General features: G+C 44.9%; 1 protein-coding gene across 1 annotated transcript in view; it reads left to right on the forward strand.

Moving 5' to 3' along the window:
* The window catches only part of LOC140205397 (voltage-dependent T-type calcium channel subunit alpha-1I-like), a 426,562-nt gene that overhangs the window by 269,242 nt on the left and 130,266 nt on the right, over window positions 1-27,054 (forward strand). Inside the window, exons 16-20 of the mRNA XM_072272989.1 lie at window positions 6,307-6,407; window positions 11,692-11,815; window positions 18,655-18,723; window positions 25,580-25,764; window positions 26,680-26,806. Of these exons, the coding sequence (XP_072129090.1) occupies window positions 6,307-6,407; window positions 11,692-11,815; window positions 18,655-18,723; window positions 25,580-25,764; window positions 26,680-26,806 (606 nt within the window). The remainder of the gene's footprint in view (window positions 1-6,306; window positions 6,408-11,691; window positions 11,816-18,654; window positions 18,724-25,579; window positions 25,765-26,679; window positions 26,807-27,054) is intronic.

Consider the following 27,054-nt stretch of genomic DNA (forward strand, 5'->3'; position numbering starts at 1 on the left):
AAACCACGGGAAGGACGTACAGAGGCTTCTTACAGAGGTTAACTCTGAAATCTAACTCCCTGAGCTGTAATAGTGTAGCACTATTTGGGTGCTTATATTATCGTGAGAGTCATCTGTGTGCCCACTGTGCTCCAAGCAAGGAACCCTGGAGCACATACTCAGCGGCTGTGCAAGGGCACTTGGTGAGGGACGGTACAGGTGGAGGCATGATCAGGTCCTAGAGACCATCGCTGAAGCCGTCAGTGCAGGAGTTGAGTGGGCGAAGCGGTCCCGACCCTCCAAGCAGACCATTGCCTTTGTCAGAGCTGGGGAACAGCCAATACCTGCCAAAAGAGCATCTGCAGGCATCCTGACCTCTGCAAGGGACTGGCAGCTGTTGGTGGACCTCGAAGGGCAGCTGAAGTTCCCCAACCATATCGCAGCCACCACCCTGTGACCAGACATTATCCTAGTGTCTGAGTCGACTAAGCAAGTGGTGCTGCTGGAGCTGACAGTCCCATGGGAAGATAGCTTGGAGGAGGCCTTTGAAAGGAAGCTCTCCAAGTACGCAGGACTGGTCAGCAACTGTCAGCGGGCTGGATGGAGAGCGAGGTGTCTCCCAGTGGAGGTTGGTTGTAGGGGATTCGTAGCCCATCCTTTAGTTAGAGCCTTCAGCATCTTGGGCATCGAGAGAGAGAGGAAGAGGAGAGCCATCCGCAGTACCACCGATGCAGCAGAAAGGGCCTCAAGATGGCTGTGGCTCAAAAGAGGGGAGCCATGGGGTCATAAGTAGCTAGCCATCTGGACACAAGACCCGAAGCATCCGATGGTTCCAGGAACATCACTGAAGATGTGTCCAGAACCATCAATAGATGTATGTACACAGCAGTCTAAGCAAGGTATCCTATAATTAAGTATTTGCTATATTCAGCGAGATGCAATTTTGAAGAGGCCTTTGATGCTTCTGTCCAGTACATAACAAGTAACACCATTAAAAAACATTGACAGTGCCACAAGTATGACATTACAGTAATAGTGGACCAAAGGTCTGTGCTATTGAACTGAAAGTATGATTAAATCTGAAATGGAAATCAGTATGTTCCTGAGATAAAGAGCTAGTTTCAGTAATAGTGGTCAGAAAGCCAATTAAAAAAGCATTTGGTTCAGTTATATGTTTTTGGCAGGGATTAAGCTATTGTCCAGGACACAGGAGATTCTGCAGGTGCAGGAAATCCTGAACAACACACACACAAAATGCTGGAGGAACTCAGCAGGTCGGGCAGCATCCGTGGAAAAGATCGGTGGACGTTTCACCCTTCGTCAGGACGGAAGAGGGAAGGGGCAGAGGCCCTATAAAGAAGGTGGGGGGAGGGTGGGAAGGAGAAGGCTGGTAGGTTCCAGGTGAAAAACCAGTAAGGGGAAAGATAAAGGTGTGGGGGAAGGGAGGCAGGGAGGTGATAGGCAGGAAAGGTGAAGAAGGAATAGGGGAAAACACAATGGGTAGTAGAAGGAGGTGGAACCATGAGGGAGGTGATAGGCAGCTGGGGGAGGGGGCAGAGTGACATAGGGATAGAGGAAGGGAGGGGGAGAGAATTACCAGAAGTTGGAGAATTCTATGTTCATACCAAGGGGCTGGAGACTACCTAGACAGTAAATGAGGTGTCGCTCCTCCAGCCTGAGTTTAGCCTCATCATGGCAGTAGAGGAGGCCATGTATGGACATATCTGAATGGGAGTGGGAAGCAGAGTTGAAGTGGGTGGCTACTGGGAGATCCTGTCTGTCTTGGCGGACGGAGCGGAGGTGCTCGACGAAGTGGTCCCCCAATCTGTGTCGGGTTTCATCGATGTAGAGGAGGCCGCACCGGGAGCACCGGATGCAATAGATGACCCCAACTGACTCACAAGTGAAGTGTTGTCTCACCTGGAAGGACTGTTTGGGGCCCTGAGTAAGAAGGTGGGAAGTGATAGGTGGAAAGAATCTGATAGGAGAGGAGAGTGGACCATGGGAGAAAGGGAAGGAGGAGGGGAGCAGATGAGGAGAAGAGGAGAGGTAAGAGGGGAACCAGCGTGGGGAATGGAAGGAAGAGGAAAGTGTATATGTGTTAACTCTTCTCAGGCTTCTAGCTGGGTGCAGGTATTGATTATAACCGACGTTTTGATGACAAACTCTGCCACCTTCTTCACGGGAAGCATTAGATCCTTTTTATGTATGTGTTGCTCTTATTCCGGTCTGGTTTATATGTGACTCCATATCCCCCCAGGATGATCGAATCTTATTGATCATCATAAATGGTAATCCAGCAAGCCATTCACTTCCGAGAAAATTCCATTAATGGATTAAAAATATATTACGTGTTATTCTAAGAGTAAATCACTTGCGTCTGTATACTGGTCATTGACAAATTAATCAGTTAACTGGAATTAAGAGCTATTCTGGTGCTGTTGTCTCTCTCAGTGACATAGTCTCAGGTGACTTGCTAAATACTTAACCTTGTAACATATGCTCAAAAACTAAATAAATCTATTGGGAAGCAATCTAAAAATACCTTGAGAACATTTTGCTTAAACCAACTGTATGAATTTATAAATATAATGCTAATGAAGGTTGATGAGTTTCAAAGGAAAGTGGTTCTTTCTAATAAGCACCTGTCTAGATGGCAAATAGACTTCCAAATTGATCAGAGTAGCAGCAGCTTGTACTTACACAGACCCCACCCGCGAGACTGCAGCCCTGCCGATCAGTTAATCAGATGGGGCTCTTTGATCATTTGCGAGATGCAAGTGCAGTAAAAGCCTTGTACCTGAATGAAATCTCGAGGCAAGGCAGGGGGGGTGAAACGCATTAACATGGGTCTTCCGATGTGGAGCATCACTGAAGTAGGGACTACAGCAAGCCAATAAAGCAGCCAATGTCCAAGTTTCAATGGTCAACTTTATTCAGCGTACACGCTCTGTGGCCGCTTTATTAAGTACTGAGTAATGAGGCCACTGAGTGTACGTCCATTGCCTTCTGCTGTTGTAGCCCATCCACTTCAAGATTCGATGTGCTGTGCACTCAGAGATGCTCCTCTGCACACCACTGTAGTGACACGTGGTTGACCTACTGTCACCTACCTGTCAGCTTGAACCAGTCAGGCCAGTCTCCTCTGACCTGTCTCATTAACGAGCTGTTTTCACCCACAGTGCCACTCACTGGATTTTTTTTGTTTGTTTTTTGCACCATTCTCTATAAATTCCAGACAGTGTTTGTGATAATCGCAGGAGATCAGCAGTTTCTGAGATACTCAAACCGCCCCAAAAGACACCAACAATCATTTCACAGTCAGATCATATTTTTCCCCATTCTGATGTTTGGTCTGGACAACAACTGAACCTCCTGACCATCTGCTTTTAGGCAATGAGTTGCAGCCACATGATTGGCTGATAAGGTATTTTTAGATTAGATTAGATAATGAGGACACTCAGTCCTCGTTTATTGTCATTTAAAAATGCATGCATGCATTAAGAAATGATACAACGTTCCTACAGAGTGATATCACAAAAAAACAGGACAAACCAAAGACTAACACTGACAAGACCACATAATTATAACATATAGTTACCGCAGTGCAAAGCAATACTATAATTTGATAAAGAGTAGACCATGGGAATGGTAAAAAAAAGTCTCAAAGTTCCGATCGACTCCCGATAGTCCCTGATAGCAGGTGGCGGAAGGGAGAAACTCTGCCATAAACCTCCAGGCACCGACAACTGTCGATGCATTGGAAGCACCCGACCACAGCCGACTCTGAGTCCATCTGAAAACTTCGAGCCTCCGACCAGCCCTTCGACACCGAGCACCGAGCACCACCTCTGCCGAGCACCTCGACCCCGTACCGGCCGCTGAGCAGCAAGCAAAGCCGAGGACTCGGGGCCTTCCCCTCTGGAGATTCCAGATCACACAGTAACAGCGGCAGCGAGAAAAGCATTTCAGAAGTTTCTCCAGATGTTCCTCTGTTCTTTCACGTCTGTCTCCATCAAATCAGGAATGTGCACGGCCCCCTACTTGACAGATTACAGACATCACCACCGGAGGGGCCGCGCAAGCTGTGTCACGCGGCCATCTTCTCCTCCTTTGCTTTTATATCACCACATACACCAGTGATATTAAACCTGATTCTGATTCTAATGAGCAGGTATACAGATGTACCCAACAAAGTGGCCGCTGAATACACATTTACATATATTAGGAATTTGCTGTGAAATGCTGGCACGACATGCACCAAAAATCAGATGTTTAAGACCATTTGTGATTTATAAACAGAACCTGATTAGGTAACCAAAGACCACAGACCTAACAGTTCAGCATGGACTAGATGGGCCTAAAAGCCGATTCTGTCTTGAAGTGATCGATAACTCTATGACACTAAAGTGTTTTCATCTTGCATTGGCACAAGGTGAAATCAGCATTACCACGTCAAGGTGGTTTGAGTTTTGAATGCATTCTCTAATAGAACATCAAAATTAGATTCTATTAAAGTGTCCAAAAGGATAAGTATTTGAAGAAGGAAAGAATTGTTGGGAAATCAATTGTTCAATGGTCACAATTAATATACAGTATACAACCCAAAATTCTTACTCTTCACAGACATCCACGAAACAGAAGAAAACCCCAAAGAATGAATGACAGAAAAAACGTTAGAACCCCAACACCACCTCCCCCTCCCACACACAAGCAGTGGCAAAGCATCAACCCTCCCCTCTCCCCCCACTTGTCCCGGCAGGAAGCATCAGTGCCCGCAACCCGCCAAGCAAGCAGTAGCAAAGACCCCAAAGAGATCATGAGCTGCAGTCCAACAAAAAACACTCAGATCACGTTTCTTCCTCATTCTGATGTTTGGTCTGGACAACTGAACTTCTTGACCATGTCTGCATGCTTTTAGGCAATGAGTTGCTGCCACGTGATTGACTGATAAGATATTTGCTTTTATATTACAACAATAAGATGTGCCACAGGCTCTCTCTCTCTCAGTAACACGGGACAAAGAGATGTCGCCCCTTTTCAACAGCGAGAGGGGAGACCAACAAAACGCTCGCTGTTATGATGTTATAGTCTGCAGCGTCATTTTTATTCTGAGTTTCTCCAACTCCAGAAATGGCAGCAAACTTCGCACCCCCCCCCCCACCATCAATAAAGAGAGAGAGGGAGAGAGAGATCATCCGAGTGCAGAGGCCTCCAACAGCTGTCGTGATGTTTGGTTCTCCAGCGACACCTCGGTAGCCAACACCAGGCGAGGAATCGAGTCCGCAGGACCGCGCAAGGCCGCACCCTGTGGGTGAATGTCTTCCAAGCAGCTCCCGGAGATATCGAAAACAGCTGGTCAGCGAATTCCGGAAGTGGGACCCCACCAGTGTAAGGACTGCTGCAAATCATGGAGTCTGACAGAACCTGAGCCACCTTGAAAAAGGGGAAAAAAGTAATTCAAGAGAGGAATTTAAGCTGCTTTGCGGATGAGCTCGAAGAAGTTGTCTCTGGCACCATCTCAGGAAAGAATAGTAGGACTGTTTGGGTGACTCTTTGGATTAACAAATGTACACTCAGAGGCCACTTTATTGCATGTACCTGTACACCTGCTCATTAATGCAAATATCTAATCAGCCAATCATGTGGCAGCAACTCAATGAATAAAAGCATGCAGACATGGTCAAGATGTTCAGTTGTTGTTCAGACTAAACATCATAATGGGGAAGAAACGTGATCCGACGTTGGCTGTCGAATGATTGTTGGTGCCAGATGGGGTGGTTTGAGTATCTCAGAAATGGCTGATCTCCTGGGATTTTCATGCACAACGGTCTCTAGAGTTTACAGAGAATGGTGCGAAAAGCAATCAGCCAGGAGCAACAGTTCTGTGGGTGAAAGAGCTTTATTAATGAAAGAGATCAGAGCAGAATGGCTAGACTGGTTCAAGTGACAGTTTTAAATAGCTACAGAATACAATAGTGGTGTGCAAAGATCCTCTGTCAATGCACAACACATTGAAACTTGAAATAGATGGGCTACAGCTGCAGAAGACCACAATGACTACAGGAGATACGGTACTGTACCTGGTAAAGTAGCCACTGCGTGTATTTCACTTGGAAGATTTTCCTTCCTGTGAGGTACTCGAGTCTTTGTAGATTTTTACCACTCACCAGTTCCTGAACGCAATAGCAAATGAAGACCTTCACCTCATCAGACCCACAACCGGGCGGTACAGCAATGCCTCAGAGAAACAATGGCTAGACACCAGCATTTACAAATCGAAAGTTGCTCTTTGTGAGAATTGACCTGTGTGTATGTTTGTTTCAGAGTCTCTGTTTCCGAATTCAGAAGATGATAGAGATTTACAAGCCAGACTGGTGTGAGACAAGGGCAGACTGGTCGGTCTACCTGTTCTCCCCACAGAATAGGTAAGGACATTTATCAGCAGAACACTTAACCTTTTCATTCCTTACACCATGTTGTTCATACAGAGCTGGCACGTCCTAGCAGTCATAACTAAAAGAGATGTGAGGAGAGTAAATCTATTTCCACTGGTCTGGGGGAGGAGGTGGTTGGGGGAAGAGTCCAGAGTAAGGGGCCAAAACAAAACTAGACACCAAAGTGCAAAGCAGATGTTAAAACCTACTCATTCACACAAAGGAGAGTGGGAATCTGGAATTTTCCTTCCAAGAAGCTGTTGGTACCAGAGCCAATCGGAAATTTCAACTGGAAAACTGAGTATGTTGGATCATTGGCTGGAGGGAATGTGTAAGAGTGTGGGGGAAGAGTGGATTGAAGATATATGACAGTGAGGACTCAGAGACCTATCCGTCACCCTCCTGCACTGAAGAGCAAGTATAAATTGAGTGCCACTGCTAAAACCCTTAAAGGACATACGTTCAGGGGAGATCATTTGTCTTAAATAATGAGCAGCTGTCACCATATCTGGATCTTCTAGAGGGCAGGCGCTCTCATGAGAGGCTGGATAAAATTGAGTTGTTTCTTCTGAAATGGCGGTGGCTGAGGGGAGATCTGATAGAGGTTTATAGGATTATGAGAGGCACAGATAGAACAGACAGGGAGTATCTTTCTCCCAAGGTAGAAATGTCTAATACCAGAGGGCATGCATTGAAGGTGAGAGGGATATGTTCAAGGGGGATGTGAGGGGTAAGTTTTTTACTCAGAGAGTAGTGGATGCCTGGAATATGCTGCCTGATGTGGTGGTAGAGGCTTTTAAGAGGCATTTAGATAGGCATATGAGTGTAAGGAAGATGGAGGGATATGGACATGGTGTAAATATGAGGGATTAGTGTTTGGGTGTTTTTAACTTGCTTTTTAGCTAATTTGGCACAACACTGTGGGCTGAAGAGCCCATTCGAGTGCTATACTGTTCTATGTTCTATGTTCTATGTTTGGCCTTTGTGGGGAGTGGGGAGCCCTACACGGTGAGATGGGGGAATTGGAAAATATTAGTCCTCCACAACCTAGTTGTACCTTAATGTGACCCTATTATAAAGGGATATGTAGGGCTTAAATCAAAGGTTCCCAACTTGGAATGTGTGACCTCAGGCAGAGGTCGGAGGGAAAGGTGTGAAGTGATAAACATTACAGGAGGGCAAATGAGATCGTACTCACATTGAAATAAAGACAGAAAATGGTGGCAATGCTTCAGCATTTTGTTTTTATTTTCAGCCAGATGATAATTTAGATCATGACCTTGCCCACTAGTTTCTGCTTATATTTATATTTTACGTATAGTACTGTGTATATACAATATTTTATATTTTGAAATTCTTATTTATGTTTATATTTATACCTGTACTATGGCTTTCATTACCGGTTTTCCAGAATTTGTGAATGAAAGTCCCACTTGCTCACACTGGGTTAAATTTACAGCAGCGTCCCTTAAGTACCTGGTGGCTGTCCAGGTATTTATGGAGAGAAGTTGGATGAAAGATTATCATAATTTGTCACATGTATATTGGAATATTCAAGCATGCATTGAAATGTGTCATTGGTGTCGATAACCAACACCGTTGCCAGGGACAACCGCAAATGTGACCATGCTTCTGGCACCAGCATAGTATGCCCACAACTTACTTACCCTAATTTGTGTGTCTTTGGAATGTGGGAAGAAACCCGGACACGGGGAGGAAAGCCGCATAGTCATTGGGAGAACGTGCCAAATCCGTACAGAAAGAGTCAGGGATTGAACCCAGAACACTGGCGCTGTAAAACGATATGCCAACGCTATACTACTCTGCTGCCCTTGGAGTTGGAGTTGTCCCAAAGAATTCCAACAGCTCTGAGGTCAGTGCAGTAAGGGTATCCAGTATATTTCACGTAGAACATACAGCATTAAACATGGAACATTACAGCACAGTACAGGCCCTTCAACCCAGGGTGTTGTGCCATTTAACAACTCTAAGCTCAATCTAACCATTCCTTCCTACATAGCCCTCCATTTGTCTATCATCTAGTTGCCAATTTGCCAATCTAAGAGTTTCTTAATGTTCTTAATGTATCTGCCTCTACCACCACCCCAGGCAGGGCATTTCATGCACCCACCACTCTCTGTGTAAAAACTTCACCCCTGTCATCTCTCTACTCCAATCTACTGCCTGTTACGCCACTGGCGTTTAGGGCAGTGATGAAGATTCTCCATCTCTGGCGATGTTCAGGGCTTCCGTCATCACATCAGTAGCTTTCTCTCAGTTTTCACTACTGAGTGGAGACGCAGGTCAGATGTAGAAAGATTCTTCATTGCTGTTCATCTGACAATTTTGTTTGACCAGTCAGGGTTGTTAGCCCCGAGCTGAACCCCCAAACCTGGAGAACCAGTGGACCTCTCTTAGTCTGGTCTCTACCCTTTAACCCATTTGGTATGGGTGAACCTACCAACAGCCAAAGCATAAAGACCTGACACCAGCCAACATCGCTCTCGGGGTTACTGAGGCGCACAAGCCTCCAAACCACGTCAAGATTCTCTTGGAGCACCTCTGACATCCACACCCTCTATGTTTTCCAACCACCTTAAAATTATGCCCTTTATATAAACCAGCTTCTCCCTGGGAAAAAAGTCTCTGGCTATCCATTCTATCAAAGTCTCTTATCATCTCTATCAACTCTATACTTCTAAGAAGTCACCTCTTATTCTCCTTCACTCCAGAGAGAAAAGCCCCAGCTTGCTCAACCTATTAGCATAAGCCTTGCTCTCTAATCCAGGCAGCATCCTGGAGAATCTCCTCTGCACCCTCCCCAAAGCTTCCACATCCTTTATTTAGCTTCTCTTTGTTGGACAACTTTTTCACGGATTTACCTGGATTTTATTCTCAGGTATTTATTCCCTTTACTTTCTCCACTCCTCTGGCCCCTTTGTCATTTAAAACCCACCCGTTTTCCCAGTTTTCCAATGCTATTTCCCTCCACAGATGCTGTCTGATTCACCAAGTTCCTCCAGTATTTTTGGCTTTATTTTGTTCCAGATTTTATGGACCTGACAGATGAACTCTGTTTACTCTCCACAAATATAAATACAAACCTATGGTGGCAAGTTACCATTGGGGAAAGGAAAAAAAAAACAACTAAATGTCGGAGAAACTCAGCAGGTGAGGAGGGAAATGGACAGCCACTGTTTCAGATCTGACTCTCTCCTCTTTACTTCTCAGTCTAAATGAAGAGTTTTGACATGAAATGTTGACTGTTCATTTTGCTCCACCGATGCTTCTGGACTTTTGAGTTCCTCCAACAATTTGTTTGCTTCACCAGATTCCAATGTCTGCAGTCTCATTACCTTGAGGCCCAGGTTCTGCTGGTATCACTAACACTGAAGACTCATCAAGCAGGAGGCATAGGAGTTTGTTGTGTTGTGATTCTCCAGACTGGGAATCACTTTCTTTGCTGAACTGAGGAACAGACTCCCTTTCTGTTCCATTGGTTCTGGCCAGATGCCAACTCAACCCAAAACATATCTTTCTCCTTCCAGCTCAAGTGAGCTGCTCTGCTCTGCCTTCCCCCAATATTCATGTTTTAAGAACAGTATAAATACAAATAGCAGCTATTGAGAGAGAGAGAGAGAGAGAGATCAGGACTGATCCTTTATCTCATCCAATCCTCCAGCAGGTGGAGCAGATATGTCTGTAGAGAAGGAAGGTGATGCAGATATGGCAATGGCTGCTCATTACTGGTTCTTAAGTGATTTCCCTCAGCACCAATGACTTTAATGCGATTGGGTTTGGTGTAACTTCTCTTCATTTATACTGACACTGCAGAGCAGGAGGAGACAATCCAACCCTTTGTGCACTTGCTGATGGTGGCCACGTTTGGTTCCAGTAACAGTAGCATTCACACCAGGAAAGGAACCAGCATAAAGAATTTAGAGACTTCCAATTTAATTCCAGTACCAATGGATTTGTTGAGAGGGAGAATCCCATATTTCCACTCTGTGATCCCTCTGCCTTCATCCTTCTGGGCTACTAAGGATCTCCAACTCTCCATAGGGGAAAATTCCACAAAATTACCATCCTCTGTCTGAAAATCCATAAGACATAGGAGCAGATTTAGGCCATTCAGCTCATTGAGTATGCTGCACCATTCTATCATGGCTGATTTATTATCCCCCCCAACCCCATCCTCCTGCCTTCTCCCCATGAGTTTTGACACCCTTACTAATGAAGAACCTATCAACTTCCTCTTTAAATATGCCAATGACATGGCCTCCACAGCCCTCTGTGGCCATGAATTCCACAGATTCACCACCCTGTAGCTTAAGAAATTCTTCTTCATCTCTGTTCTAAGGGGACATCCTTCTATTCTGAGGCTGTGCCCCCTGGTCCTAGACTCCCGCACTATAGGAAACATCCTCTCCATGTCCACTATATCTAGCCCTTTCAATATTCAATAGGTTTCAAAGAGATTCCACCCCTACCCCACCATTCTTCTAACCTCTAGTGGGTACAAACCTAGAGCCATCAAACACTCCTCATATGTTAACCCTTTCATTCCCGGGAATCCTGAGATCTTCCTCCATAATTTGGACTGTCTAGCCTGTGGGACTTGTCCCTTGGCATGTCAGTTATCCCAGAACTTCGCTGAAGTCACCATTTACTACAGATTTGTACAGACTTTCATTTATCTCTGTTGCTTAGTTCCTTGTTAGGAGACCATTCTCAATTTGGATTGAAGTGTTCTAACAAGGGCAGAGGATAAACCCCCGATTAACCTGGACCATCTTTTTATAGGCATCCATTAGTCTCATGAGATCACGGATTTGCACCTTGGAAGGTTTCCAGGGCGCAGGGCTGGGCAAGGTTGTATGGAAGACCGGCAGTTGCCCATGCTGCAAGTCTCCCCTCTCCATGCCACCAATGTTGTCCAAGGGAAGGGCATTAGGACCCATACAGCTTGGCACCGGTGTCATCACAGAAAACTGTGTGGTTGAGTGCCTTGCTCAAGGACACAACACGCTGCCTTAGCTGAGGCTCGAACTCACGACCTTCAGGTCACTAGACCTATGCCTTAACCACTTGACCACGCACCAGCACATACCTGGACCATCTAACTCTAGCTAAAGTGTCTCACCATGAAACACCAACTGTCCATTCCTACCACAGAGGCTGCTTGACTCATTTTTTTTTAACCTAAACCATAGTGGGTTCCTACACGATCATCAGTGACTGTTCTGTTTCTGCCTCCTCTCTCTTTCCCACCCAGGTTCCGCCTGATGTGTCAAATGATCATTGCCCACAAGCTCTTCGATTACATCGTCCTAGCTTTCATCTTCCTCAACTGCATCACGGTTGCACTGGAGAGACCCGAGATTGACCAGGGAAGCACAGTGAGTCACCTCTCAACTTTCGCCCGTAAAAAGTCCTGCACCTTCACAAACTCAGGTCACCCCAAAGATTGTGACGGCCTAAGTTGTACCTTTTGAATTGTAGTCAATATAGTGTCGTAGGGAACAGCCCACAAACAGCAACATGATAATAATCAGATAAACGCCACACAAAATGCGAGAGGAACTCAGCGTGTCAGGGAGCATCTTAGGGAATGAATATAAACACTCGATGTTCGGGCCGAGACCCTTCTTCAGGACTGAGGAGTTAGGGGAAAGATGCCAGAATAATAAGGTGGAAGGGAGGGGAAGGAGGCTCGCTGGAAGGTGATAGGTGAAGCCATGTGGGTGGGCAAGGTCAAGGGCTGCAGAAGAAGGAATCTGATAGGAGAGGAGAGTGGATCATAGGAGAAAGCGAAGGAGGAGAGAAATAGTCAGGTGAGAAGAAGTGGAAGGTCAGACTGGGGTATAGATGAAGGGACAGGGGAGGACATTTGTTCACCGGAAGGAGAAATTGATATTCATGCCATCAGGTTGGAGGGTACCCAGACGGGACATACAGTGTTGCTCCTCCACCCTGAGGGTGGCCTCATCTTGGCACAAGAGGAGGCCTTGGATCAGCATGTCAGAACAGGAATGGGAATGGGAATGTTCAGCCACGATAATACGTTTTCCTTGAGGCCAGTTGAAGTTAACCATGAGTATAGAACCTTCAATTTTACTTTGGAACTTCTATGTCTATCAGAGGATGAAGGTGGATGTAAACATTGTATCTAAAACATCCGATGATTCTGATCCAGGTTCTTGAACTGAAATGTTGATAGTTCCTTTCCCTCCACAGATGATTGGAAAATTTCAAGGGCTAACTATCTTGGACAGACCGTCCAAAGAACTAGACCCATTGATGGAAAGACTGGTTATACTTATTTATTTAAAGATATAGCACAGTGACAGGCCTTTCTAGCCAAATGATCCTGCACCACCCAATTATACCCATGTGACAAATTAACCTACCAACCGGTACATCTTTGGACTGTGGGAGGAAACCAGAGCACCCGGAGGAAACCCACACGGTCATGGGGAGAACGTACAAACTCCTTACAGGCAGCAGCGGGGGATTGAACCCGGGTTGATGGCATTGTAAAGTGCTTTGAATTGAATTGACTTTATTTCTTACATCCTTCACATACATGACGAGTAAAAATCTTTACGTTACGTCTCCGTCTGAATGTGTAATGTGCAAATTATAGTAATTTGTAATAAGTAATATGTGCAGTAAGATTTACAACAGAACAGTCAATATAGCTTAGAATTACAATTGTATCAGCGTGAGTTAATCAGTCTGATGGGCTGGTGGAAGAAACTGTCCCGGAGCCTGTTGGACCTGGCTTTAATGCTGCGGTACCATTTCCCGAATGGGAGCAGCTGGAACAGTTTGTGATTGGAGTGATTCGGGTCCCCAGTGATCCTTCAGGCCTTTTTTATGCTACACTACTGTGCCACCCTGAAAAAGAAATTTGACTCAGAGTCATAAGTTAAAACCCTATGACCCTCCATCACCACATAAGTACAACAAAGTGACCCTAATGCATGGGAGAGAGCTCTTGTCCTCTGTTATTGGGAGAGAAAGAGACTGCCTCAACCTCAGTATGAAATTTGTAATGTTTAACTCTCTCAGTGAAACTTAAATAGACTTCACACAGGAGACTACAGATGCTGGACTCTGGGGTAACAAAGAACGTGCTGGGGGATCTCGACAAGACAAGCAGCATCTTCAGGGAGCAAATAATTTTCTCCATTCTGGTAATGGTTGATACGGTTTCTGAGTCAGGGGTTTAACACAAGACATTAGAAGCAAGACACACAAATAGGCAGGGCGTCAAGAGTCAGGCCGGTTTCGCTTGCTCTCCTGTGATGTTTACTCCTGTCTCCATGACGCTGAGATTGTGAGACTGCCCCTGGCTGCTGTGCTTTGCATCTGCAAACTTTGTGGTGTTTTGCCCCACTAATATGATGAATGAATACAGAGGCTTCGGACCTATTCCGGGCTGTTCCAGGGATTTGGATCCAATGACTCAATTTAGTTCAGAATACAGTTGTTGCCGTTTGCATGATTTGTGTTTTTTTTTCTCTTTCCATGCACTTTGGGGTTGTCTTTATTTCTGGCTTTTTTTTAAATTGGGTTCTTCTGGATTTCTTACTTTGTAGCTCCCTGTTAGCAGACAAATCTCAAGGTTGTATAATTTATATATTCTTTGATAATAAACGTACTTTGAATCTTGAAAATGCTGGAGGATCTCAGCAGGTCAGGCAGCATCAATGGAAACGAATAGATAGTTCAGAGGAAGTGTCCTGGCCCAAAACATCAACTGTCCATTCATCTCCATAAATTCTGCTTGACCTGCTGAGTTCCTCCTGTATGTTGTGTGTGTGTGTTGCTCTGGATTTCCAGCATCTGCAGAATCTCTTGTGTTAATGGTAAAAAATTAATCTAAACTTTAACATGTACCTGAAATTTGAGCAGTAGTGGGAGCATTAGTGGAGTATATCTTGGAATATTGCTATTTTGCAGAGGCAGTTACTGGCAGTCAGTTGCAATAAGGGGGATATCAGCAATAGAACAAGACATTTTGGACACATTTTTTGGTTCATTTGAGCATAGAAGGGATGCCAAAGGCAGACACAACACTCTGCTGTAAATTCTCAGCTGAACATGTGTTTTTCACTCAGTGAATAAGGTCTCACCTAATTCATGAAAGACTTGCAATGCTGCATTGTAGACACATAACATCATTATTATGTGCTGTGTGTTATGGTGTGGGCAACCACGTCTTGACCATGATTGTTGTTGGCAAATTTCTCTGCAGAAGTGATTTGCAGTTGCCTTCTTCTGGGCAGTATCTTTACAAGACGGGTGAGCCCCAGACATTATCAATACTCTTCCGAGGTTGTTTGCCAGGCGTCAGTAGTCACATAACCAGGACTTGTGATGTGCATCAGCCGCTCATATGGTCATATGGTCATATGAGCAACTGGTGTATAACGCAAGTCCTAGTTATGTGAACACTGACGCCAGGAACAATCAAATATTTAAGGGGAATTGCGGGGTGGGGGGGGAACTATTTCACTTCAGAGAGTGGAACGGGCTGCCAGCAGAAGGGGTCAATACAGGTTCAATTGTAACACTTAGGAGAAGATTGGATAGGTGCATGGAGGGGAGGGGTATGGAGGGCAGTGGTCTGGGTGCAGGTAGATGGGACCAGGTAAGCACAACCTAGGTCTGAAGGGCCGATGTCCATGCTGTAGTACTTTACGACTACGAGGCCTCCATCAGTCAGGGTTGACCGTGGATGTTGTGTCCTCACTGTCTAGATACGCAAACCTGGGCAGTACGATATGGCGAGCAAGCTGTTGCCCACATAGCAATCTCCCCCTCTCCACGCATCTGATAAAACCAATGGAACGGCAGAGACCGATACAGTCTGGCGCTGGCTGCACGGCGGGAGTTGCTAGTCAGTGTTGAGCTCATGCTTAGGGACTCCAGCTCAGAACTTTTCCCTCGGGGTTTACTCCTGAAGCCTTCCCATGAGCGGGTATAGCCACAAGGCAGTGGAGGTTTGAGATCAGAGTTTTTCCTTCTCCTCGATGAGCTGCCAACCACGGCTGATGAGCCCCATCTGTCCGATCATGACTCCATGACTTAATTAAAAGTATGCATTTCCTTTCCGCACTTTTGTCTGTCAATAATCCGGCAAGATATAACCATAACATTGATTCATTTTGTCTTCTCACTGAAAGCTGTTGTGTTTACATCAGATGCTTCATGGGCTGTCACTGAAAACAAGGCACTGTTATTATCAAGACATGTTGCAACAGACAAATTACACACAGGATCCCACAAACAGCAGATGACTGACTGGTAACCCTGATTCAGAGGGTTAAGGAATCAAAAACTAAAGGAGGTAGTGCAAGGGAAGTGGTTTGATTAGAAACTGAACTCAGGTCACTGGGTTGAAAGGCCAGCAGTCTACCACTGTACCACTGAGGACTGTGAATGAACCCAGTTGCAGAAACCGTGATGCAAACTGGAGTTGGCGTGCAGATTTGAAAGCAAGTTTTGCTTTCCTTTAGCCAAGATGGGTAAAAAAACAGGCAACTGGATCAACTCAGAAATGTTGTAATCTAAACACAAATTCAGTAATCTAAGTTCTTGATGCACCAGTAAGATCCAGAAATAAGACCATAAGATACAGGAGCAGAATTAGGCCATTTGGCCCATCAAGTCTGCTCCACCATTTCATCGTGGCTGAGCCATTTTCTCTCAGCCCCAATCTCCCTACTTCTCCCTGTATCCCTTCATGCCCTGACCAGTCAAGAATCTATCAACCTCTGTCTTGAATATACAGAAAGACTTGGCCTGCACAGCTGCCTGTGGCAAAGAATTCCACAGATTCACCACTCCTTGGCTAAAAAATGGCAGGCAGTAAGCAGACATAAAAAAAAAAACAGAAAAGACCCAAACCAAAAAAAAACACAGAGGCTCTTGCACTTCCAAAATCACACTTCAAGACTGACATTCAATCATGGCTGAATTTCTTGTCCTCCACGCCATCATCCCACCTTTTCCCTGTAACCCTTAACCTCCCACACCAAATATACCCAATGATTTGGCCTCCCCTGCTATCTGTGTGTTGTCTGTCATCATAATCTGGAAGTCGAACCTGACCAGAGGGCTTAAGGGGATCTTCATAGCAGTCATAGAGTCCATTCTCACGTACGGATGCGAGACGTGGACACTCACCAAGACTATGCGGAAGTCTCTAGATGGCTGCTATACATGAATGCTCCGGGTGGCTCTTGATGTGAGTTGGCAACAGTACATGACGAACTCTGTGACGACCTGCCGATGCTCACCACTAAAATCGAGGCTAGAAGACTGCAACTAGTGGGGCACTGTCTGCGCCACCCCGAGCTACCTGCCAGCCTAGTCATCATATGGGAGCCCAAGCACGGGAGGATGAACCCTGGGCTCCCTCCCAAGACTATGGTCAACACGCTCCTAGAAGACAACGGCGCGGCTAATGTAGATGAACTGAACACACTGATGAGGGAGAGGGAGAAGTGGAGGATCCGTCATCGTGCCCGACGCCGGCCCCCTAGGCCTGGGTCAACGTAGTAGTAGTAGTGTTATCTGTGGCAATGAATTCTACAGATCCTCTACCCTCTGGATGATGAAATTCCTCCTTATTTCAGTTCAAAAGGGACATCCCTTGATTCTGAGTCTGTGCCCTTGGATTCTAGATTTCCCCTACTAATGGGAACATTCTGTGTCCACTCAATCTGGGCCTTTCACTATTCAAAGTTCAAAGTTCAAAAAACATTCATCAAAGTATGTATGCTATACACAGTCTAGAGATTCATCTCCTTACAGGCAGCCATGAAACAAAGAAACCTAATAGAACCCACTAACGAAAAGAAGACCGTCAAAGCACCCACGGGAGAAAAGTAGATCTTGCAAACAATACAAGTAAGCAAATAGAAACAGTAGGTTGCAGAGAGAATGCTACTCTGTCCGAGATACCAAAGCTCTCTGTCCAGGTTTATGTGGATAAAACAAACAGCCTCAGGTTGTTACTTCAAGGCAGCCTAAATCCTCTGCGCCTCGCAGGGACGTGCCAGGAGTGTGATGGAGTTCTCACCACCTGCCTGTTGTGAACAGATGTCACTGCTCAAGGAGTTGAATGCATCATCTGGGATAAATCGGTATAATCCATTGACGATCTGTCCACTTCCCTGAAGATTTGTTCCCACTGACAGACAGACAGATAGATTAGCTTTACTTGTCACATGTACATCAAAGCATACAGTGAACTGCATCGTTTGCATCAAATCAGCGGGAATTGCACTGGGCAATTCGCAACTGTCGCCATGCTTAGCATCATAGAAAAGTACAGATCAGAAACAGGCCCTTTGGCCCATCTAGTCCATGCTGAGCCATTTAAACTACCTACTCCCATCAATCTGTGCCTGGACCACTCCCACCCATGTACCTGCCCGAGCTTCTCTTAGCCTTTGAAATTGAGCTTGCTTCTGCTGTCAACATAGCATACCTGAACTTACTAACATTAACCCATAAGTCTTAGGAATGTGGGAGGAAACCAGAGCACCTGGAGGAAACCCTCGTGTGCACTGGAGGAATGTGCAAACTTCTTACCGACAGCGGCCGGAACTGATCCCCTATCTCACAGCTGTAAAGCATTATGCTGACCACTAGCTAGTCACTTATCATACCCTTCTCTCTACTCCCCCCTTCCTCTATACCCCACTCTGACTTCTCACCTGCCTCTTACTTCCCCCTGGGTCCCTCCTCCTTCTGTTTCTCCTATTGTCCACTCTCCTCTTCAATCAGATTCTTCCTTCTCCAGCCCTTTACCTTTCCCACCCACCTGGCTTCACCCATCAGCTTCTGGTTATTCTCCTTCCCCTCCCCGACCTTTTTATTCTGGCGTCTTCCCCCGTTCCTTCTCGGTCCTGAAGAAGAGTCTCGGTCTGAAATATTGACTGTTTTCTCTTTTCCATAGATGCTGCCTGACTTGAGTTGCTCTGGTGTACTGGGTGTGTTGCTTTGGAAAGCCAGCATCTGCAGACTTTCTCATGTTTGTGATTTTCTCTCAACATACATACGTTCTGAAGTTTAATAACTATTAAAATTAAGCATAATTATTGTAAGGAGATTTCTGTTTGATGTATTGGTCATCTGAACCCATTACAGATTGACTGGTAACCATTAACCCATTGTGTATGCCGTGTCTGCAATGCTAATTGAACTTCTCTTTTCGCAGGAACGAATCTTCTTGAGTGTTTCCAACTACTTCTTCACCGCCATTTTTGTTGCAGAAATGACCCTAAAGGTAAGAGCTATCCAAATCCCTGTCTATTTAATCACATGCCCTGTTGGGGCAGCCCACCTCCCTAGTAACACATGTAACCACAGCGGAAGATTGAACCGGTGAAGCCCCCCTCCTTCCGAGGTGGTGAAATTTCATCACACCCATATGCTGGGTGAGGCCAGATTCCAGTTCAGTCATTGACGCTACTCAAGCTCAGGATGAGAAATGCAACCTCGTGGAACCAGCTCGCTGACCGAGGAGGAAAGGTAGTTGGCTTCCAACTGAAGGGTTCCAGTCAAAATGGCATCCAGCTACAGTCTCTGTCGATGTCATGGCTCAGACTAGGTTTGTGTTTTAGGTTTGTAGGGATAGTTCTGGGGGACACAGAAGGGAGTTAGGGGCCAGGTTAGGCTTTAGGGAGAGTTAGAGGCCATGCCAGAGCCTAGACCTCCACTCCATGAGGTGAACGTATGATGAAAATCACAACAAAATGCTGGAGGAACTCAGGAGGCCAGGCAGCATCTATGGAAAAGAGTAAACAGTCAATGTTTCAGGCTGAGACCCTTCATCAGGGCACTGAAGAAAGGTCCCGGCCCAACAAGTCAACTGTTTAGTCTTTTCCATAGATGCTGCCTGGTCTGCTGAGTTCCTCCAGCATTTTGTTGTGATCCATACAGAAACGCACTTCGTCATACGTCCACCTCGTGGAGTGAAGACCTAGGCTCCAGCATGATCCCTAAATCTACCTGGCCCCTAACTCCCTTCTGTGTCCCCCAGAACCATCCCTACAAACCTAAATCACTAACCAAGTCTGAGCCATGACATCGACAGAGACTGTAGCTCGGTGCCATTGTGACTGGAAAACTTCAGTTGGAATCCAGTTGCTTTTCTTCCTCGGTCACCGAGCTAGTTCCACGAGTTTGCATTTCTCATCCTGAGCTCGAGCAGCACCAATGACTGAACTGGAATCTGGACTCACCCAGCATAAGGATGACAGAACAGATGGGAGGCAGGCTTCAAGACAAATGTCCCATTTAGCTTCAAGTTGATTAAGCAAGATACTAGTGACCTAATTTACCACTAAAGTTTAAGAGATCATTTTCGTGCACTGAACACAAGTTAAAGAGCCACTGCAAGTTGAAGGATTCACTGCTGTCATAGAACATTGTTAGAACCTGATACTTCTGTGACCCAAAGTTTCTTCGGAAGTCAACAAAGAGGCATAAAACCTATTGCTTGTGATTGTTTTATTAAGGGTCACAAGAGTGGAAAACAAACAAGGAAGAGGAGCTGAGAGAACACAAAAAAATAAGGAAAAAGCAATTAAAGTACTTAATACTTGATACTTTATTGTCATCAAACGATTGATACTAGAACGTACAATCATCACAGCGATATTTGATTCTGCACTTCCTGCTCCCTGGATTACAAATCGATAGTAAATATTAAAAGTTTAAATTATAAATCATAAATAGAAAATAGAAAAATGGAAAGTAAGGTAGTGTAAAAAAACCAAGAGGCTGGTCCGGATATTTCGAGGGTATGACCCAGATCCGGGTCAGGATCCATTCCGCAGTCTTATCACAGTTGGAAAGAAGCTGTTCCCAAATCTGGCCGTACGAGTCTTCAAGCTCCTAAGCCTTCTCCCAGAGGGAAGAGGGACAAAAAGTGTGTTGGCTGGGTGGGTCGTGTCCTTGATTATCCTGGGAGCACTGCTCCGATAGTGTGCGGTGTAAAGTGAGCCCAAGGACGGAAGATTGGTTTGTGTGATGTGCTGCACCATGTTCACGATCTTCTGCAGCTTCTTTCGGTCTTGGACAGGACAACTTCCATACCAGGTTGTGATGCACCCCAGAAGAATGCTTTCTACGGTGCATCTATAAAAATTAGTGAGGGTTTTAGGGGACAGGCCAGATTTCTTTAGTTTTCTCTGGAAGTAAAGGCGCTGGTGGGCTTTCTTGGCAGTGGACTCTGCTTGGTTGGACCAAGTCAGGTCATTTGTGATATTGAGCCCGAGGAACTTAAAACTTTTGACCTGTTCCACTTGCGCACCACCGATGTAAATTGGGTCATGTGGTCTGCTACTCCTTCTGAAGTCAACAACCAATTCCTTCATCTTGCTGATGTTGAGGGATAGGTTATTGTCTTCGCACCATGCCACCAGGTTCTTAATTTCCTCGGTGTACTCAAACTTACCATTACCTGAGATACGGCCTACAATTGTTGTGTCATCAGCAAACTTATATATTGAGTTTGATGGAAACTTGGCTACACAATCATGGGTGTAAGTCATCTCATATTCAGACTAGCAATAACATAAATTCCAGTGATAAACCCATAAAATTGCCAGATTCAAGGTGTATGACACCTGCTACAGAAAATTAAGAGCCTTCAAGCAAACTACCTGAAGCAACTGAAAATTCACATAACATTTACATGTATATCAAAGTTCAAAGTCCATTTATTATCAAAGTATGTATACATTATACAACCTTGAGATTCGTCTCCTTACAGGCAGCCACAAAACAAGAAACTCAGAAGAACAAATTAAGAAAAAGAAAACCGTCAAACACCCAACATGCAGAGAAAAAAATAAATCATGCAAACAATTAAAGCCAGCAAATAACATTCAGAACCAAAGTCCACAAAGAGAGTTCGTCCACAGACCCTCAGTTCAATGCAGAGTCAAGTAAACTACAGCGGAGTAGTGAGCTGAAGTGGGCCGTCCCTCGCCATGAATAGGTGATTACTTAAAATAACAAGCAAGCACAGGAAAGTTAAACAATTCCAAACCCCGGTCCAACAACATAGAGTCATACTGCACAGTAACAGTTCCTTGACCACTGAATCTGTGCTAACCATCAAACATCCATTAACACTAATCCTGCTACTTACTTACTGGCCATTATACTGCTGGCGTTGAGAGCAGCAATGAAAGTCCTCCATCTCTGTCTGTCCTTGGCCAACCAATTTTAGTCTCGGTCTTGGCGGTGATCAGGGCTTCCTTCATCGTGCCTCTCAGTTTTCACTCCTGTCAGCCATGCAAGTCCCAGGTGGAGACTCAGGAATACCGTCACACTCAGATGTAGAGGGATTCCTCACTGCTGGTTCAGTAACAGTTTTGTTTGACCAGTCTGTGTTGTTAATCCTGAGCTGAACCCCCGAACCTGGTGAACCAGTGGACTGCTCTTAGTCTGGCTCCTACCCTTTGACCTATTTGACAGGGTGAGCCTGCAAAGAGCCAAAACGTAAATCCCTGAAACACACACAAAATGCTGGAGGAACTCAGCAGGCCAGGCAGCACCTATGGAAAAGAGTACAGTCAATGCTTCGGGCCGAAACCCTTCAGCAGGACTCACTCCAGAGAACATTGAGGCTTGCAAGCCTCCAAACCATGACAAGATTGTAGTCTTATTGGAGGAATAATTCTTCATTAATTCCATTTTATTCTCTCCACATTCCAATCAACTCCCTCCATCCCAAATTCTGCCCCTCATCTAAACCAGGAGTTCCCAACTTGGGGTCCACAGACCCCTCGGTGAATGGCAGGGCTCCATGGCATTCAAAAGGTTGGAAACCCCTGATCTAAACACTAGGGGAAGTTCAAAGTGACCACGTGATCCTTCAACCTACATTTCTTCTGGATGTGGAGCACCTAGACAAAACTCGCAGAGTCTCAGGGAAAACACTGCAGGCACCACATCAACAGCTTCACAGGCCAGGGTTGCTCCTAGGCTGCCGGACCTGGAGGGCAGCAGCTTTAGCTGTTCCACCCCCCTGTGTGTCATATCCCTGACATGACCTTGTATGCTTCCACCCTCTGTCTGCTAGGTAATGAAGGGGGGAACGTTCATTGTTGACTGCCAGTAGTTGCCTGGAGAGCTTGCATGCTAACATGCATTGAGTTGTGGGTTCAACTCCCCACTGTGGAGTCTTATCAAGCAGACTGGCATGTGGGTAAGTGCAGTGCTGAGGGAGTGCTACTCTGTTACCACAATAGTACTGAGGGAACGTTTCCCCATTGGAACAGAATTAATACTTTAATACTTTATACTTTATACCTTATTGTCGCCAAACAATTGATAATCATCACAGCGATATTTGATTCTGTGTTTTGAGCTCCCTGGAGTACAAATTGATAGTAAATATTAAAAATTTAAATTATAAATCATAAATAGAAAATAGAAAAGGGAAAGTAAGGAAGTCCAAAAAAAACGAGAGGCAGGTCCGGATATTTGGAGGGTACGGCCCAGATCCGGGTCAGGATCCGTTCAGCAGTCTTATCACAGTTGGAAAGAAGCTGTTCCCAAATCTGGCCGTGAGAGAGAGCCGCACTGTCACCGATAAGAGCGATGTACTGTCAGAGATCATAGGTACAGTGGTGCTGCCTGAAGGGCAGTGCTGAGGGAGCACTGTATTTTCCAACGACAGTCCTGAGGGACTGCCACACTAATGGAGTGGCACTCCCAGGATTATTGGAGTGTCAGAGAGGCAAAATTGGGAAATGAAAACGAGAAGTGCTGGAGATTCTCAGCAGGGAGTAGGCCAGTCACAAACTACTGGGCATGCTCTGTTGGTGCCAGAAGCATGGCGACACTTCAGGAACAGAAACACAATCAGATTTATTATCTCTGGCATACAGTATATCATGAAATTTGTTGTTTTGAAGTGGCAATAAAGTCTAGTACATAAAATATACTGTATGTAAATTGCAATAAGAAATGTATATACACAATTTAAAACAAGTGGTGGAATAAGAGAGCAAAAATAATGAGGTAGTGTTCATGGGTTCGTTGTCCATTCAGAAATTAGATGCCGGAGAGGAAGAAGTTGTTCCTAAAAGGCTGAGTGTGTGTCTTCAGGCTCCTGTACCTCCTCTTTGATGGTGGTAAAGAGAAGCAGACGTGTCCTGGGTGGTGGGGGTCCTTAATGATGGATGCTGCCTTTTAGAGGCATCTCCTTTTGAAGATGTCCTTGTTGGTGGAGAAGTTAGTGCCCATGATGGAACTGAGTGAGCCACTTGTGATCTGCCCCCAGTACTACTTAGACTGTGTTGGTTGTTGAATCAAAGCAATGCATTTCGCTGTATACTCAAAGGTTTAAAGTAATTTATTCTCAAAGTGCATATGTGTTACCATATACAACCCTGTGATCCATTTTCTTGAGGGCATTCACAGTAAACGCAAGAGACACAATAGAATCAATGAAAGACCACTCCCAACAGGATGGACAAACAACCAGTGTGCAAAAGACAACAAACTGTGCAAGTATATAATGAGAGGGGGAGAAAAGAAATAATGATAATAAATAAATAAGCAATAAGTATCTAGAGAATGAGTTGTCAAGTCCTTGAAAGTGAGTCTGTAGACACGAGGAATTCTGCAGATGCTGGAAATTCAAGCAACACACATCAAAGTTGCTGGTGAATGCAGCAGGCCAGGCAGCATCTCCGTGATGCTGCCTGGCCTGCTGCATTCACCAGCAATTTTGATGCGTGTTAAGTGAGTCTGTAGGTTGGGGGAACAGTATGTTTCGATGTACATGTGACATATAATGGTAATCTTTTCTTTAAAGACAATCCAGCATCTGCAGATTTTGTCTGATCATCAGAACTTGGATGTGCTAATACTGTTGGAGACCTGGTGTTCCATGAGTGATACACTGCTGAAGTTAGTAGGACACACTGAACCAAGGTTTCATCTGCCCTCTCAGATGAACATAAAAGATTCAAGTTTATAACAAACTTGAGAAAATCTGCAGAAGCTGGGTATCTGAAGCAATGCACACAAAATGCTGGAGGAACTCAGCAGGCCAGGCAGCATTCATGGAAAAGAGTGAACGGTCACCGTTTCTGGCCGAGACCCTTCTTCAGGACCTGCTTATGTTGACTGTTTAGTGATATTGGCTGAAGGGTAAATGATAGCTCAGATCCCCAACTCTTCTGCTCACAGCTTTGTGGAATCTTTCACGGTACCTTGGTTTAATAACACTACACCACAAAGATTTTGCTTCCTGAACACACTTGGGTGTAGCTTTGGGCTGCTTGGCATGAAAATCGCCATGAAATTTCCCTATTGTGCACATTTTTAAAATCGCCTTTATCTGTTATTTCAATTCATAATTCAAGTCAGATTAATTGATGCCAAGATTATGAAAGACATTTTTGTTGGTCCACAAATCAATCAGGTCATTAATGACAGGCAATTCGAAGAACTTCTATTGGGACTGGAGAAAATCGCACGGAAGACATTCAAGGATGTAAAAACATTCAATGTACGTGCAGCTGGTTGACAACATGCTTCAAGCATACAAAACCATGAAGTGCAACATGTCACTAAAGATTCATTTTCTGCATTCCCATTTAAACTCCTTCCCTGCAAATCTTGGTGCTGTCAATGATGAGGATGGTGAAAGGTTTCACCAGGACATTGCGGTCGTGGAGAAACGATATCAGGACAACTGGAATCCATCAATGCTGTTTGGTTATTGTTGGACACTTAAGCGAGAAGCCTCAATCACTGAGTACAAATGAAAATCATCAACAAAACGCTCTTAGCTTAGTTGAACTATTGCAAAGCGTCAGCACCATTATGCAATTAAACACATTATATTCATTAAAAGTTAATTTCTTGTTTCTCCAAATTCCAATGTGATACAAGTAGTCTGAAATTATATTTGTATTCTGCTTCAAACGATCTATCATAAACAAAGGAACATTCTGAGAAAGCAGAACCTGAAAAGGTTTGCTGTCCAGTGTAATGTATCAAAAAGACAGCAGCTGCTGGGGTTCTAAGCCCCTTCCATGATGATGCCATCACAATTATTCTTCTCCAGATAGTTTCACTCTCAAGTGACTCTTGCTCTTGATGTTTCTTAGGTCGTCTCTCTGGGGTTTTACATTGGCAATGAAGCATACCTGAGAAGCAGCTGGAACATTCTGGACGGATTCCTGGTCTTTGTCTCCCTCATTGACATAGTCGTGTCCCTGGCCTCTGCAGGAGGAGCCAAGATCTTGGGCGTGCTCCGGGTGCTAAGGCTTCTCCGTACCCTGCGTCCCCTCAGGTACAACAAAGAATACATCCGGGCCTAGTACAGTCAAGGATTGTTGAGATGTAATGCTGTCATTTTCCATTCTTCTCCATAAAGCAGCAATTTTGGTTTGAATTATTCATCAAAGTCCCTTCATGACTCTTATTTATTAATTAATTTGTTTATTGAGGTACAGAGTAGAATAGGCCCTTCTGGCCCCACAGACTGCGCTGCCCAACAACCCTCGACTTAAGCATGGCCTAATTCTGGGAAAGTTTACAGTGACCAATTAACCTACTAACCAGTACCGTGGGAGGAAACTGGAGCACTCAGAGAAAAACCCAAAATTCTCTACAAGCTAATTAATATCTTCCCGGTATGTAGGTGACCAGAACTGTATATAGTACTCCAAATTTAGCCTTACCAATGTCTTGTACAAATTCAACATAGCTTTCCATCTCCTGTGCTACATGCCGTGATTTATGAAGGCCAATGTGCCAAATGTTCTCTTTATGACCCTATTTACCTGTCATGCCATCTTTGCAGCTTTTTGGCAGCCATTTTTGGCAACCTTTGCACAGCCTTAAAGAACTCCATCCTGGATTCTGTGCTTTTATTCCGATGGCAGTCTAGAGCAAACCATTCATGCTGGATATAACTTCTCAGTTCAGATATCCACTTTATGCTTACTCTGGAGGTTAATGGAGAAAATGAGATTAAATGAAAATCAGCGCTTACTGAATAGCGGAGCGGACTTAGTGGGCCAATTGCCTAATTCTGCTCCTATGTACAAAATATCTAATGGTCTTGTGATCTTAACCCTCATTGTCACATCTTTATAGATAATACCTGAGAATTTACTTCTGAATGTGTAAAAAAAGATTGTTTACAAGTTCTAACAAATGTGCCACCTACAATCTTGCTCTCCTTCCTCTTGCCTTTCCTTAGGGTCATTAGTCGAGCACCAGGCTTGAAGCTGGTTGTTGAAACCCTTATTTCCTCCCTAAAGCCGATCGGGAACATCGTCCTCATTTGCTGTGCTTTCTTCATTATCTTTGGGATCCTGGGAGTCCAGGTGAGGAACACGTTTTCTCTGCCACTCTGGAATCTTAGTTTAAAAGTCTGCTAGGGGGTAAAATTAAAATCCATGGCAGTAAATGCAATAATCTCATTTGTACTACTAGATGCAGAATGGCCGTTTCTATCGCTCCTAATTTCACGTTATGATGTGTTTCTGGTTTCTGGTCGCTCCTTTTTTGTTGCTATTTTTGTGCGATGTTGATCAGGGCAGACTGGTTCTGTGGTCTGAAGTTAGTGAACAAC

This window comes from Mobula birostris, chromosome 11, assembly GCF_030028105.1.
Source record: "Mobula birostris isolate sMobBir1 chromosome 11, sMobBir1.hap1, whole genome shotgun sequence".
Taxonomy (NCBI): domain Eukaryota; kingdom Metazoa; phylum Chordata; class Chondrichthyes; order Myliobatiformes; family Myliobatidae; genus Mobula; species Mobula birostris.